General features: G+C 38.4%; 1 protein-coding gene across 1 annotated transcript; it reads right to left on the reverse strand.

Moving 5' to 3' along the window:
• Positions 1-3,274: 3,274 nt before the first annotated feature.
• Positions 3,275-16,987, reverse strand: LOC122997195 (RING finger protein 122-like). Its single transcript, XM_044373218.1, has 6 exons — positions 15,944-16,987; positions 11,709-11,865; positions 10,207-10,249; positions 10,062-10,103; positions 8,909-8,991; positions 3,275-6,240 (listed from the first exon to the last, which is right to left on the reverse strand). Exons 1-6 carry the CDS (start codon positions 15,966-15,968, stop codon positions 6,120-6,122), a joined length of 471 nt encoding a protein of 156 aa, XP_044229153.1. The 5' UTR covers positions 15,969-16,987; the 3' UTR covers positions 3,275-6,119.
• Between the last annotated feature and the right edge of the window lie 249 nt (positions 16,988-17,236).

Genomic DNA, 17,236 nt, shown 5'->3' on the forward strand with positions numbered 1-17,236 from the left:
TTTAAATTTTGTGTATTTAAAATGTTTTTTTGTTTTTTTTTTCATTTTGAACAAGCCTTAGCACTAACATCAGTTGGGGGAAACCAAGTCCTCCCCTTCCACCTGTTACAAACATCCTATAAAAGAGGTGGGACAGTCCGCAAAACAATGGGTGATGTAATGGTGACTGCATCCATATTTTTTTACAGTCTATGTTTGAATGCGGGATTCTAATTGATCTGCATGAAGTCATCTCACCTTATTCCTCTCCTTAAGGACTGTAAGGATGGTCTGACAGTAAGAGAAGAGGTCCCACAGAAAGGTCATCTTCATAGATAAAATGAGCTAATTCAGTTATCAGTCTACTTATCCAACTACATTTGTAGATAATCTAAGAACAATATCAAATTATTCCAACTTTTTTTATTTTTCCAAATTAAAAGTCTGCATACTGCACTTCAACTTTTTCAGTGTTTGCAGATATAAATAATAATTTTGGCCTCTATTTTAATCTGTATCTGATCTAAGAGCACTGCATTATTCCTCCTCCTCTCTCTGCTACAGCGTTACTGAATCAACCTGTGTGAAGATGCTGCAGGCTGGAACACCAGAAACAGAAATATCATCAGCTAACTATACTTTAAGTAAGAGTACTCATTCTGGATTCTCTTTTTTTGTAAAATCTTAATCCAAAAAGTAACTATAGCTGCCAGATAAATGTAGTGCAGTAAAAAGTACACTATTCCCCTGTAAAATGTAGTGGAATAGTACCACCCGCTAAAAATTTGTGTTTTCATGCTGTTTTAGCTTTGCAGAAAAATATGAAGTTGCTCACTGCAAATTTGTGATGGTTGACTTATCATCTGCATGACTCTTGGGAAGTAAGAAGCAGGAATTACATTCGATTAGCTTGTACTGTACTATGACAACATGTAGTACTGTGTAGTTTAAACTGAAATGTTCCTGTCATGCCGGTAAAAAACAATAACGCATGATGCATATTATGTTGTATTATAATGCAAAGCAGGAGAACATTTGTATCAAACTTTTTTAAGCTTCATGGATGATCAGATTTCTGTTAATGCTGTCAACAGCAGGAGTGAGAGAGTCAGATTATGCAGGTAGAGGCAGGTCATTTTGTATCTGGTAGAAGATAAAAATCAGCTTTCTTGCTGACTCTGAGAAAACAGCACATAGTAGCTACTTAGACACCAGGTACACATGGGGAAAAAAGACCCCAGAGACGCCTTTGTTTGTTCATGGTAATATACAGCTGCCTAATATACAGCAATATGATCCTTAATATATATGTGCTTGATTTAAAAATAAATCCATAATGAGAGCTGGTGAATCTAAGAAATGTTGGTGAGAGATGTTGGATCAGTCTCAGTCATCTCCATTCATGATGATCCTCTTTATCCTCCAAACATTACATTTGACTCAATATAATCAGTCAGTCTTTGTGCAGAATACTGAACGCTTGCTGATATTTGTGACTTCTTATGGCTAAACATTTACTTTTCAGAGATGTCTTTGTGAGGAAGTGTGGACTTCTTTGTATCTGCTGAAGGATGTGTGTGGGAATGGAATTAAACACTCTACGGTATTGTTTTTTTATGGAGACAAATGGGATTTCAGTCTTCTTAAGTGTTTCTTTAGGAGTCATGTAATTAGTTATGATAATATTATAAGATAAGCAATCTCCAAAAACCTTTCATGACACACTCATTGTGTCATGCAAAATCCGTGCAAATATCCTAATGTCAAGCCTGAGCAGGGAATTTCCAGACATCTGCTCACTGTGTATAACAGCTTTGTGTCTGTGTATTTGTGTGTGGCATTTTAGCAGTCATGTGCATCTTCATACCTGCATGCATGCTTTGTATTTACACAGCTGAGTGACATAATGATCAAATGTACATCATAATGCAGATCAAAAATGCTCATATGTTTTTTGGAAGGCACTGATAACCTATCTGAGCCAACTTTTCTTGTGGAAAGAGTTAGGTGGAGTAAGTTAGGACTTCACTATTGGTTTGAGTTAAGCGATAAATACAGCACCACAGTCAAGTGTCTTTTGGAGGATTGGTGGAAATTTTAAGGAAGGGAGAAGACAAAGTTTTTCCACCTCATAAAACATCTTGCAGGAAACACTGGTCTTACACAAGATGATGTGATTGGATTTGTTTAGTCTGGTTTCTCCAAGAACCTGAGCTAGACAGTGGTTGAACAGCTGCATGTTGAGTAAAGACAATAACCTTTCAATCAGTTATGTATATAATCATTTAAATCAATTGCAATGGGAGTTTATGCAGACTTTCACTGATGAGTCCATGCAGCCAGATAATTAACCTGTTTTTAACACTGAGCTGCAGGTAGTTCTATGGGCTATAAGGTTCACTGAGATGGTTAAACCTCCCTGAAGTGTGATATGTTCAGTTCTAGCCTTGTTGGCTTTGAGAAATGAGCCAACAAAGGTCCAGTCTCACCTGCTCTAGATTGTATACTGCTTATACAGAATTGAGAATACATGCTGTCATGTTGAATTTTTGTGTGTGCCAGGACACTCAGGAGTTGAGAGAAATGAGGTTGCTGATAAAATAGCTGAAGTTTTGAGATTTATCTTGTGTGCACAAAATAACTTTATGAGACAGCTTCAGATAGCCTAATATGTTGCTCGAAAGTAATTATCTTGTTCAAACAAGGTGTAGGTCTTGTGCACAAGATCAAAAAATATTATTTTTCGGGACTTTGGGAGCTGAAGATTCAGAAAATATGAAGATTTTGTTGGACAGACCTGAGTGGATTAATATTTGTGAGAACTGTCAACTCACTGATGAGAATGTCATTAGTTTTGCAGGCATTTGGACACAAACCAACTGAAAAAATGTAAATTTTGAATCCAGTGATGGTGTTGGAAAAGTCTGAGGATTACTATGAGATTCATCCTCTGGCAACCATGAATGTGTTTACAACATTTCAATAACAATCCAATAGTTGTTTAGATATTTCAGTCAAGACTTAAGTGGTGGACTGATAGACTGACTAACTGAGAGATTGACATGAACCAAATGACTCTAAAGCCATGCCGCTAGCATGGTACGGTAACATCGTGGGCAGCATTGCCAGTGCTGAATTTCAATAGAAAAATGACAACAATCTATTTCAAGATCAACCAAATCCAACCCACCTAAAGCAACGAGTGGGCACAAATAGCACAACAGTATAACCTGTCCATATATTACAATGAAATGTCAATATGTAGCAAAATTAGAAAAAAAGACTTACATTGAAATGACCTTATCAAAACACTGGTTATATTTCTTTTAAGTCGAAATTTTAAAAGCATTTACAATTTACAAAGTACTCATAGTATATATTACATGTTAAATACAGAGAAGGATGCTTTATGGTGCACCTCAATACTCAGACAACTAACCAGTTCAAACAGGCTCTTCATATCAGTGTAGCATGTCTATTTATATCACTGTAGTACAGAGCTGTTCTTAGAAATCAGAAGGTAAGATTTCTCTGTAGGATGGTTGGTTCCATTCTGTTTCACTGGAAATGTTGTCGATTGTTTGACAAATGAAAGTCAAAGTGTTATAGCATCACTGAAACACTATACCTTTTATTGAAAGCCAGTTACGATACAAAACACTCCTTTAGAAATAACTTAAAAACCATGTATATAATATGTGTTATTTTAGTGATTGAATCACTTAGAACCTTAATTGTTGCTGGATATCTTGAACAGGCATGTGACAGCATGTAATGCAGGTGTCTCTTATATCAGACCCCATATGACATCTGTCTCAGCAGTCAAGTCTTCACGTTCTTCACTCAGCCTGGCAACTTGGCAACATGGAGTCGGCTGACTCTGAGATATGGAAGGTTAAAGCCCAAACACACACCATCCCTGCATCTTGTTGTTTCACAAGAATGTCCTGTTTGTTCAATTAAACAGGCCTCTCTGATATTTTTGATTGTTCCACAACTGCACATCTTTCTTTACAGTCTCTGCCTTTGCCCTCACATTTGGGGCAACAGAATGGGCTTTAGGAGGTTTTGAAATCTTCAAAGCTGGTGTCTGGTGGATAAATCTTCTTTTTTTCCTGGCTCCAGGCTCTTCAGTTGTGGTGAAAGATCAAGACACATCACACTCATGTGGAGCTGCATGTCATTTTTGGGCAAACTGAAAGCTGGAGTTGCCTGGAGTTTGTCATACAAACATTTCTCAGAGGCAGAGCTGCTCTGGAGGCAGAGGTAATCTCATTAGCTGAGTTACAGCAGTATCAACATCCTCAACATGCTGAGCGCCCGTCATGACTGTTTGGATGATACATGACCTTGCTAATGCTATAAGTATCTTTTCTTACTCCATTTGGCCCTTGAATGTTGAATTTGATTTCTTTTTAACATTCTGGTACCCCCACACTCTCTGGACTCCAAGTAAGACAGATGATGTCCTTATTATTATATATCATTCTGTCATATGCAGACAAAAATTTCAAATACATACATTTGGCCTCTGTTGACCAAGTGCTGACAACAGCAAGTGTGAACTATGTTGAATTAAGGGAGGAAGTGCTAATGATAATGATGCTAATGACATGTTGTTGGTGATATAACAAAGATTCTATTATCCTAAGAAATATTAAACTAAAGCATATTGAAAAAGGCAAAGAAATAGCTGTCTTGCTACCACAATAGACAGTTAAATCGTCCATAGGATTCAGAAAAAGCATTTTGAAGATCATCCACTATTCCCTAACAACTCATCTATAATGAGGAGCAAACTGGGATTTCAGACACTTAAGAATCATCATTGCTAACAGGCATAATCTCTCATGACAGTATACAGTGTACATTCAACAAAGGTGAAGCATTGCATTGTGGTATTTTTAGCAAAAAAAGCAATGTACGTGATATAGACACACAATTCATTCCATTGTGACAATTTCTGAGGGAAACACACCCATTTTACACTTTTTAAATTCAACTTAATGCCTATGAATGTTTTTTTGCCTTGTTGTCCTTATTCATTACAGCAACTTACACCTTGGTATCGTCTTAATAAAAGTATTTTAAAGATCGTCACCAATATACACATATGAAGTGGGATTAGCTTGCTGACACTCTATCTTGATAACCCAATCTGAGTGTTGTTTAGTGGCCATTAGAGGATCTGCAGCTTTAGGGCACCTGTACATTAGTTTAAAGGAATACTCCACTGATTTAGCATTGCACTCCTATAACTTTATGTTGTTATAAAATGGATGCAGCAGAAGCAGAGATGTCTTCTTTTTTTCCCCAAGCATTCTTCCTCCTTATTAAAACCTGGTGCCTATATTACCCACAATGCAACAAGACTGCTAACAGTTGGTTGGGAGATTCTTGTGTGCAATGCTAGTAGTGGCTAGCTGAGTTGAGGTGTGGGTGGCAGAGGTCTGGTAACCTCACTTATTTTTAGCACCACACATTTTTTTTTCCATTTTCAAACTCGTCAGACAGACTTAGATGTGTAAAATCAGCGGAGTTCCCCTCTAAGCCTCCAGTCACGTGGCCACTTACAGAAAATTGCTGTTTGGTTTGAAAGTTTGATAGTTAGCTTACCTGACAATTCACAGTCAAACTTGCAATGCTAGCCTTGCCATTACAATCTGCTATCATGAATGCCATGGTCAAAAACCAACTGACTGTCATTATGTCTCAGGGTTATTATCTTCACACATATACAACCACTAGGAATGAAATGATCAAAGTTTCACATTTATGACAGCTGTATTAGCTGAATAAAGACAGTGAGAGGTGATTGAAAGCTCATAAAGCTAGTAAATGGATCTCTGAGTTGAGATTATCTTTACGTTACCTATTACCATTTATATTTTTAATCTTGATATTTACTTTCTTCCTTCTCAGTGATGTTTGTCACTAAATAACTGCACTCTGGTTCTTTGGTTCTGCACTTACAGTTTAACTCTCACATTTATATCATTTCTGCTTCCATAGCAGCTCTGCCTCAAAAATGTTTGTGTTACTAAAACTACAATCTGTTGAACGGGGAAACAGGACCCTCTATAGTGATAGGTGTCAATCGACTGGAGAGTGTGAGGTGCTGCGTGACGTGCTTTCCCCTCTCAGACCTCCAGGAGACTCTGCGGCCGCTCAGGAGCTTGTGGGGGGTCAGGCTGGAGGCGACAAATGGGCTTGTTGCACATGGGACAGACACTACGGATCTCTAACCATTTTAGCAGACACCTAAGAAAAGCAGATGAGAGATAGAGTATTACCCTGTCTTGTCATTTTAAAGGGAAACAAGGTACACAAAGTAATGTAGCTGGTTGAGGTATACACTTTAGGAATGAAGACAAGAAGCAGAAGTTTAACCAGCTGAACTGACACTTGTTAAACAGGACTGAACAGACATGCAGGATATTTACACAGTTCACAGGGACTGGTGCTGCAACACGTCCACATAGGTAGAATGTGCCATGCAGAATGATCGTAGGAGCAATTTCTAAAATGCTGCATTTTGTCTGTGCTCTCCAAAACCATTACAAATCCCTGTTAAAAAGTAATGATGTTTTATGGTGTGACAATGCTGTGGTTAAGGTCTGATTAGGTTTAGGCATAAAAACCACTTGGCTAGGATTAGGGAAAGATCATGGTTTGGGTTAAAATGATCATTTGAAGCGTGGTGTGGGTTTAAGTTATTACTTCCTTCAAGTTAGGCAACCTTCATCGTCATGGCAACAGTAAACACTATAACAATCATTATGGTTTTTAAAAAACTGTCCTGGTTGGAAATGTCATGGTGGGAAACAGGAAGCGAACAGTGGCCTCCTGCAGCAAAGTCCATTTTTTGCCATCTATCTATCTGTCTATCTATCTATCTATCTATCTATCTATCTATCTATCTATCTATCTATCTATCTATCTATCTATCTATCTATCTATCTATCTATCTATCTATCCAACCACCCAACACACCACCTCCAATATAGAAATTTGTCACCTTACATAGACATCATCTGAGCTGTGTCACTTCTTTGGGTCACAATTATTAGGGCTGTCACTCAAATGTAACTATAGGTTGTTTTTGGCAACTGATTTATACTGTTGTTTTTCTTGGGAGGATGGGCTGGGTGATACATGTAGAGATACAGTTGGTGGACTCAGGTTGTCTGAGGGGCAGGGGTGAAAAAATATACAGGGGCACCTGCTACATCCATTGGGCCCCCATCAGCAGAGAACAATGACGCATGGTTGGTAAAAAGGCTACATACCGTATTAAGATTAACATTTTATAGGGTGATTCAGATTATAAGGAAAACAACACCTCTGTATTAAAAAGGATGTACTTTTTACATTTATTTTGCAAACATCTCTGTGATGAAATACAGAGAATAGGTAATGTTTAAAATGTTTATTTTTCAAACACATCTGTAGTGAAAACATGGAGCTATTAATATTTTGAGAATCAGCTGTTTTGAGCAGTCTTGTCAGGGAAGCGAGAAGCAAGACTGGTGAAATTAAAGGAGAATTTTTTTGGCCATACGTTTGTAAATGTTAATGACCTCATTATGGTCAAATGCACAACAGCAGAAGATCTGTGAGCCATCCTGCCCCACATCTGTTTCTAAGCTGGGTCTTGATCAGCTTCAATTTAGAGAATGATCACTTGACTGATGCATTTGTCACTGGCAGCTTAGACTGTGCTAGAACGATCTAAAAGGGTTGTGGCTGAGCAAACTAGTACTGTACCAAAATCAACTGAATGGTATAATGTCAGCCACAACAACTACAAAATGTGTTTAAGGGCTGTATTTTTCTAATGGTCAGCCTAAATAAAGGATACATTCATTTCTACAATAATGGCCAGGTTACTCCATGTGCTTTACTGGAAGGGCACTTCACCATGTTTTTCTCACACCAGGTGGCAACCTAGAGGGCACTTTTTTTGTTGAAAGGACAATTCTGCACTTCAGTATGTTAGACTTAAGGGAACCCTAAATGGCACTTTTTACACTTTTTTCACTAGAAGGGTACCCATAACAGAACCTCCAGCTCACTCCATTGCAATGGCAACTCATAGGGCAGTACATTCTTGTGAGGGTACTTTACAAGGGACTATCACATCTTCTTCCACTGAAAGGGCACTCATTAGGACACTTCATTCTAGATTGTCACATATAGAGGAACTCATTTAGAGTGCACTTAATCCTGATTTCCCCATAACTAAGACAGCAATTACAGAACTTTGGTCAGAAAGCAAACCGGTCTAAAAGTGCTGCTGTCAATGTCACACCTTTGCCACAGGGCAAAAACAGGTCTCAGTTGCACAGAGCATGCTCATGTTCAAACATGTACGACATACAGTATGTTGTCAGGAATTTGCTTCTCATTTTCTCCAGGGCAAGTTGCTGATGATCTGTTTCTGCCTTTCACTGCTTCTCTGACTGCTTCAGTTGATATATTGACAGCAAAAATCCATCAAAATAAAGTGGAAGTTGTGTGTCATTCTTGTGAACTGGTTAGTCAAGATTTCTTCAAGAAGAAGAAGAAATATAGGCCAGGATATTTACTGGTGGTTTTAATGGCACTTGGGGACTGGATTTATAGACAATGGCTGTTCCAAAAGTGCTATTCCACGTGGTTTTATTTTCTAAAGTAAGATCTTAATGTGAAATGAAAATAGTCTGCTTTAGTCACAAACACATTATATGAGTCAATAAAATTAGCTGTATAATTTCCAATTTGTGTAACAGCTGCATTAGTTGTTTTTTTTGTTTGTTTTTTGGGGGGTTTTTTTGTTCAGTGGACTGTAATTTTGAAATTCAGTTGTGCATGTTCACAAATATGGAGTCGAGTGTCCAATCTGATGGACCTTTGATAATTAATTACCAAGTGAGGCTAGAGAACTTACTTTTTGTGAAAAGCATGGGAGCACGGGCACACTCCAAGCTCATCCCGGCTGCGAAACTCCTCTAAACACACCGCACATGTTTGCTGCAAGGGGAAATGACCATGACACAGTTCAGTCAATATACAGCATTTACACGGTCAGAACAATAATGTATTCATTCAACCACAACAGTAATTCCTTCCTAAAGTTACAATAAAACTCTGTTTGTCAACCAACATAACCATGACCCCACTGCATAAGTTTATCACCACCACCATACTGCATGTTAATATTGTACAGTATGAACAACTGATCTTAATAATACTCTGTTTTTGCTTTTATTATACAATAAATAAGAGTGCGGATGTACACTGACACGTCTGACTGTTACTTTAGAACACTACCAGCCTTTCACCAATCTCAAATTTGGCAACTTAACAAAAAGCAAAATGATGAAGATTTCTTACTTGTTTGTTCAGTGAGGATCTTCCAGAAGTTAACACAGTTTACTCTTGGTTTAATTTTCTGCTGGATAGCTCCTCTGTTTATATTGTACACATTGTGGGACAATACTACACTGAAATTAAGCTAATTTAGTTTACAGACATCTTTGAGATTCTCATTTTTCCCAAACCTGGTTAAAGTTATTATGTAGTATGGAATTGGGACACAGCAGAGTAGCTGTGAATAGCTCTGTGATACTGAACTTCCACCAGCCATTAATTTAGCAGATGAGGTTCTGTTCTTTGTTTTCTTCTTCATTGATGGTGAAAAAAGTTGTAAGATTTTCCACATAAGGAATCACTGTATAGTTCTTTTAGAAACAGATAAAACAAAGTCATTTCAAAGGAAGATTACAATCTGAATTACTATCTGATAGTGTGCGAAAGGCTTGGGTGGATCTACAAAATAGTTTATCCTATGAACTTTAAGAACGTTTTGACTGGGATGTCAGTGACTCATGTGCAGATTACATAAGCAATTGGCCAACAGTGTTGGTGAAATATACTTTCTTTTGTTGTAGCCATCACTGCATTTTACTACATTTTATACATGTGAGTCTTTAAACTGCTACAGAATATGTTTTCCACATTGATTTCGTCCTAGTAGCCAGGTCTAGGATTGTTAGCATTGTTCTTTTGCCTACTTCAAAACAGTGTTCATGCCTACTTACACCAAGAAGGCTCAGTTTCTTCCCTGCTCCTTTCAAAACAACCTGTTAACAAGAATGGATTCATGACAATGTGCGTAAATTGCAACAGACAAATAAGCAAATGAATATATTCTGAATTATAACTGGATACGGCATCAACATTTACCTCATTGTAGCCGTACTGTTCTCGTGCACCTTGTCGTCTGAGTCTGTGAAACACCATAAAACAAACTTATAATGCTGAAATTTAGAGTCATGAAAATTCTATAATGTGCCTGGTGCCTCCATATCTGTCTTTATCAGGGCATGTCTTGTCATGCTGTATGAATCAGCTGGGATAGTGCTTCAAGCAGTCCTGGAATTCACACAATGCCAAATTCAAGTAACAGCCTGTGCATCTACTCTCACCATGAGCAGATCTATAACACTTTTAAGGACACACCCATGCCTGAGACTCCTGACTGAAATAATGTTTCATTAAGTTGATTGTAAGTTGTTAAAAGCAGAAATATATTATTATTATTCTGGGTTCAGTGAATGAATAAACATTTTCATTCTTAATTGAGATATACAACATTTGAGAAGCTTGAAACCTCCTTGGAAGTGATTGAATTTACAGGGGCACTTTTGTCTTTGAGGTAACTGTTTGAATTATTCCTCTGCCAGCGCACAAAAAATACCAACCTGATTGATAAAACATATTCTCATTAAGCCATTTTGAATTCTTTGATTCTGCAAACATACCCTGAGTCTCTGTCATCATAGTTATGGCTAAAAACAAACTCTATCAAATCATTACCACAGCTTTATCTGGTTTTCCTTGAACCAAAGCCTAGCTGTAAACCCAACTTTATATAGTGCTATCCCACAGTCAAATTTCTGACTGACAGATAGATAAATTAGCAAAGCATAACCTCATTGCCAAAGGGTGAACAGGTTTTTCCAGAAATCCTGAAGATTGACAGCAGTATACAAACCTTATCCCACCCACTGTGTAATTGCTTTAAGCAGCGATCACTTGAGCCTTTGTGATTTGTCAAACAACAGACAATGCACCATGTATTTCCATGTAATACAATGAGTCCTCTGCATGGACAGATGACCTGAATCAACTGAGGGCATTTCAAGAAAATATTAAAACCCACTTTGTGAAGAGTTTCAAGCAGATTTCTCAGAGCTGTGAAAATACTATCTGCTAGTCAGCCAATTAGAGTGAAACCTGCCCATAATACAACTTAAATGGTTTTCGTTGGGTGGATGTTTCATGCCACTGATATCAGTTGTCCCATGTGAAAGCCAAATGATACCAAGTCGGATGAATATGGATGAAACATTCACTCACTGCTAGAAAATGAGACCACTGACTTGTAAAGGTTTGAGGCAGGATGAGGGAAAGTGGAAACAACAAATAAGTAAATTAGAAGACCTTGGAGAAACTGAAGATTATAGGTTGATGATATGTGACACTTTTACTTTAAGGCATGGCGAGGCAAATTTCAATTCAGGTTTGAGACACTGTTGAGTTAAATTCTCCCACAGTTTAACATTCAAATGTATTTGTTCTGTCAGATGTGAATGAATTTAACTGAACAATATCAAGCTAATACTGGCCCTGTATTGCAAGTCGGTCTGTAAAAGTGCAAGGGAGTCTTGTCTGTTATTTCGTACCTGAACAGGTAGCAGCAGAAGATGAGGCTGAGCATGAGGATGAAGAGGCCGATGCCCAGGATGATGATGTAGACGTTGAGCGGCAGGTGGAAGAGCTCTTCTGAAGTCATCTTGCAGTAGGGGTCGGAGTTCTGCAATCCAAGGTCACACAGACACCCTAAGAAGAAGGGATGCATGAAAAAAAGACACAATAAGAAAAGGAGCAAAGATATTGTATGAATAAAGCCTCAAGTGCTTTTAAATCAGAGTTAGACCAGTTTTGTTTGGAAGAACAGTATTTTTTAAATTCAGCTGCCACAGTTGATGATTACATATATATATATATTTTTAAATTTTTTATAGTAAAAAACACAATATTTAAAATAAAAAATCTTCTGAAACAGCACTTAGACTATGGCAATCTAAGCTATCCATTGAATATGTATTTGTACTATTATACATATCAAAGTGCATTATCACACCCACAAATATGATTTCTTAATGAAAGGTTGGTATTGACCCGTATTTTAGTCTAATCATACTCTTTGGGTGTAGTGCCAAAATTCATCAAGTGTTTCAAATAGTTTGGAGATTATATTGATCTCATATCAAATGTGTTTTTGCACAAAGAACAAGGCACTCATGAATATAGCCTACAGTTGTCGACAATGCACATACACAGTCCTGTGTTGAAATGCATTATAAAAATGTATGAAAATACTGTATGTATGAATGACAACAAATGTATTTATTTAACCATGAACTGCCACAGCACACAGAGCGATAGTGAGTCAATTGACATGAGGAATGTAGCCTACATAATGTGGCATTTAAAAGCCTGTTAGAAATCAGCAAGAATGAATATATGAATTGCAAAAAGGGTGTTTAATACATGGCATTTCAAGACTCTGAATCAATTTGTAACCATTAAGAGATTAAGACACATTAATTATTACACAGACAGAACATATTATCATAAATGGTTTGCATAATATGTGTGTATGTGTGTGTGCTGTTCTTCATATTATAGGTACCCAAACCTAATAGTCCACTCATGTTGATGGGACAGATTCACATATCAAAAAACTTGTTCCTACAAGCTTAACAGTTCACTTTAGGCTTATAACGTGGCTTTAGGTCCTGGATTAGTTTTATATTAGGTCCAGAGTAATGATTTAAGTTGGGCTTGTAGCTCTGATGGTTAATATTAAAGGGAGATTACTGTCTTTTTTAATCACATAATTGTGGTTGTCCTGACAATAGGTCATGCTAACTTTGTACTTGCAACCTCCGTAATCTGAGATTTCGTAATAGAGATAGAGGCAAGCAGTGCAAGCCTCCTTAAAGTTTCCAAATGATCTTCAAGTTTACATGAATCATTTCAAATACTTGTTGGAATCTAGGCCAGGATAGATTAAACACTTGCTGTAATATATGTTTACCTCTGTTGAAATAGAATCATGTAATGTAGGAAACGTTATGTAATAAATTATTACACAGATGAAAAGGCAGCAGTTTGGTTGGCCAGCAAATTGCCCTCAAAGCAGATTCCCATGCAGTTAGCTATAATAGCTCAGCATGTTAGCATTTGAATGGGAATAGAATCGGACACAGGCTGAAAAATACTGGAATTTCCTTGTTAGGGGCTAAAGAATGACACAATCAATAGAGTCCCCAGAAGGATAGTGAGACAGGTTTACGTGTCCATGTGTGTACTGTATCTTTCTCTTCATAGAGTAAATTCTTCCACTCTTAGCGGAGAATAGGTCTTTCATAATGGATCTGCTGCTGTAGGTTTATTGTTGTTTCTTTGAGTCCACTGGCTCCACCAGAGCCATAGCCATAGCCCTCCATACACAACTGTATCTGGCAGTCCCACACTTTGCTTGTTTCCACCACCCACTGCAAGGATGTGGGATTGGATTATAGGAGGCACACGTGTGTGTTCCTATCTGTGTTCTTTGTAAGGCCTGGCACACATGCTCAACACTGAATCTGGGAAGCTTCTTGTTTCAAATTGCAATGTAATGAGCTGCAAGCTCCAAGTTTCTGAACTTATATGAAAGATATGAGTGCATGTGTAGAGGTGGTGTGTAATGACATCTATGGAGGTGCCTAATTTCTAATTTGCGTTCAACTAAGGTAAGTGAGAAAGTCACAGGAAGGGAGAGAACTGTGTTCTTGTGACAATTTTTTTTCATGCCGATATTTTAAACTGTCAACCCAAGTGACAACCAGTTACCACCTTACTTGTATAATCAATGTTTTTAGGGTTATAAATTCTTAATGGCATAAATCCATAACAATAAAGATTACATGTACACTAGAGAAGAAGAGTCTACTAAGGGAGACAACTCTTTTTTTTTTTCTACCGGTGTTCACTATCCTCAGGATGCTTACTGGCTTTACCAGGGGGCAAACCTTACACATATTTATAAAATTCATAGGTCCCACAGCAAAAACCTCTCTGTAGCACTGCAAAGTACTTTCATGTGAACTTTTACAACCATCCTTGCGTCACACAGGAATGTGTTCCACTTGCTACTTGGCCCAAAAGCACTTACTCGCTGGAGTTTGGGCTCTGGGAGAAAGAAGTGTTTTCAGCCTGAGGGGCTTGAACATGGCACTTTTCATTCTGCATGACGCACATCAGCCTTAAACCACAGTAGTTAACACTTTCTTGAGGTCAAGAGCAACAACTTATATTATGGTGGAGACCTCCTGGTTCAAAAGTCATTTTCTAATGGACAGGGGTCATAGCAGGAGAGTGCCATCTCAGTGTATAGTGGGGGGTGGGGGTGGGGGTGGGGGGGGGGGGGGGTTGGGGAGGGTTTGACAGGAGGTTTGGGTGAAGGAGGAGGCAACTGTAATCTTAGCACGATGTTAGTAAATCATTGATAGTGGAGCGCTAAAAGGTAGGCCACCTTGCAAATGCATGCAGTCTGAGGGAGGACAGTACCTGAACACTGTTATACAACAATAGTAGGCTTGTTTTTTTTTTACAATTCTGGCTAGAAAAAATCTGGTTGTATTAAAGCATTCTTCAGAGGATGTTTGAGGTCATATTTCTGTCATGTTGGTGGTATATCACAGACAAAAAACACATTGTGATCATGGTTCTTATTGGTCATATATGTCATAACTTTGTATATAAAATAATTATATCTGGATTGGGAATTAGCTATTCATAAATCTATTACTAATTCTGTGTTAAAGTCCATAATTCCTTTGTAACTACTAGCTACTTTCAAAATAGTGATTTACTAAACCGTGTTGCACTGTCAAAACTTGAGAAATATCTCAGCTAGTAAAGATTTGCTAGGAAACATCTGTAGTGCTCTCCAATTCAAAAGCAATCGACTAAGCACAAGTTGTAGCATAACTTCAGAAAATTACCCAAGGAGGGTTGAATTGAGGACAACTGGACTTTGTTGTATATACTTGAAGATGTTTCGCCTCTCATCCAAGGGTCTTCTTGACTTGAACCGCAGTAGTTAATGCTTTCTTGAGGTCAAGAGCAACAACTTATATTCTTGCGGAGAGTTCTAAAGAAGGCCCTTGGATGAGAGGCGAAAAGTCTTCAAGTATCTACAACCAAGTCCAATTACCTTCTATTCAACCCTTGGATAACCATGACCTAAGTGACTGAGAATCTTCACAGACATTCAGACAATTACGCTTTTAGGGGGGAAAACAATAGATTAGAAGCTAAAAGCCAAACCTTTGTAAATGTAGGTATTATTATTATTCTTTAATTAATGCATACATGGAGAAATGTGTGTGTTTCAGAATTAGTAGAATTCATGCAGTTTAGAAAGTGTGGGAAATATATCTGATTATGCTAACCAAACCAACCCTAGGCTATTTGGTCATTTAGCTAGTCTAACATTATGTGGCATAATGTTTTGTAATTCAAAGTATATTGTGTTATTTTAGGGAAAAATCATTTAAAATATTCCCTGTTTACATAATCTTTAAACAGCATTTTGCATTTTCTTCTTTTTTTGTCAGTCTTAACAAGTTGTACATTAGCCAGCTAACATTTGTTTTGTCAGTTGGTTCTGTTAGCTATGTAACTTAACGCCACACCTGGCAGTTAGTAAAAGTAAATATATGGTAACAACTAATCCCTACAAGTAGTTTCTGTGGTGTAACCCATTTTAATCAAGTGTATGATGTGTGTGAATCTCCACTTAGTAAACCCTTTCCTTATAACTAGGCTACGTTTGAACTTAGGAAAAGCTGTTGCAACTTACCGTTACACCATTGGACAGGATGCATCAAATGTGTGGATGTTCGGATCGCAAACCCAGGAAATCTTTGGGCTCTTGAGCTCTCCAATATCACGGAATCAACTTTTCTGAGATCGTTCCTCGGACTAAAAAGGACAAGGTGAGGCCTTTATGTCCACTTCTTTTTAAGTTCAGACTACTTGACCCTGATAGTTGAAGGAGCGGATGGACAGTGAGTTAAATCCTTGTGGTCTGGAGTAAGCAGACCTGATTAGAGACTCTCAGTTCCTCAAAAAGACATCATACAAATAACCAGTCGCTCATCTGAACACTGTTTACTCAGTCAGCAGTGGTGATCTACCCTAAAAAAATGTGATACAAACACCCTCCTTGACCCAGATTTAGACTCCAAAACAAGACAAAGAAATCTAATTCCTGTGTCTTCCCTTTGCATGACAAACACTAAAAACAGTCTTGAATCTTTGAGTCTTGTCGATAAAAAGACAACAATGCTACTGACAGCATGAGGAAATATACTCCAAATCCCATCCAGCACTCTGCTTATGAACCTTTGGCCGAGCAGTCCCTGCTTTTTTGCTTTGTCTCCCCTTCAAAACATTGTCACGAGGCTCTCCCTCCCTTCCCCTTCTTTCCTCTTCACTCTTCCTTTCTTCCCTCTCCTTCGTCCTTTCCTTTTAGATCTCCACGTTGCTTTCCTCCTCTCTGGCTGTGAAAACCTGCCGTGGCCAATTATGGAGAGACAAAGGGAAGGGACATGGATGGATTCCCCGGCAGCACGGCCAGCCAACCAGGCAGGCAGCCTCAGTGTTCCTGTGGAAAGCAGCTCTTCATCTCTTCCCTTGCCTTTCTGCTCTGAACACAGACCACAAGATATATAACACAGGAAAACAGTGCAGCTAATGTTAATTCAGATTCAGACTGACGCTCTCTTCTCTTTTCCTGTATTTTCTTCTCACACTCACTCTCCTCCCCTCTCCTTCCCCGTCTCTCTTCTCCACTTCTCGTCTACAGCCCTCAGTTTGTAAACAGATCCATGCTCATGTGATTCGCTGTCTGCATCACAGCTCTGCTTTCACCGCCCCCTCCTTCCTTCTTCCTCCCTCCCTCCCCGCCTCCCAGCCCTCCCCTTACCCCTCGCCCCTCTGGGTTTTTCCCTCCACACACACAAGCCCCCTCCTCTCCCCTCCTTCCTTTGCAGCTGCAAGCTATTATTGAAGTAGCAGCAGAGCAGATGGCAGACGGGCAGATGTGGAAGCAGTCTGTGATATGATAGTTATGATGTAGTTTGATTGATTA

Source organism: Thunnus albacares, chromosome 14 (genome assembly GCF_914725855.1).
Source record: "Thunnus albacares chromosome 14, fThuAlb1.1, whole genome shotgun sequence".
Lineage (NCBI taxonomy): Eukaryota > Metazoa > Chordata > Actinopteri > Scombriformes > Scombridae > Thunnus > Thunnus albacares.

Bases quoted from the DNA above. Each gene is read 5' to 3' on its own strand.
- LOC122997195 (XM_044373218.1), bottom strand. From the start codon at position 15,968: ATGCATCCTGTCCAATGGTGTAACG. The intron at 10,104-10,206 runs GTAAATGTTGAT...TCTTGTTAACAG, and splicing joins AACAGTACGGCTACAATGAG to GTTGTTTTGAAAGGAGCAGG. The intron at 6,241-8,908 runs GTAAGTTCTCTA...TGCTTTTCTTAG, and splicing joins TCCCATGCTTTTCACAAAAA to GTGTCTGCTAAAATGGTTAG.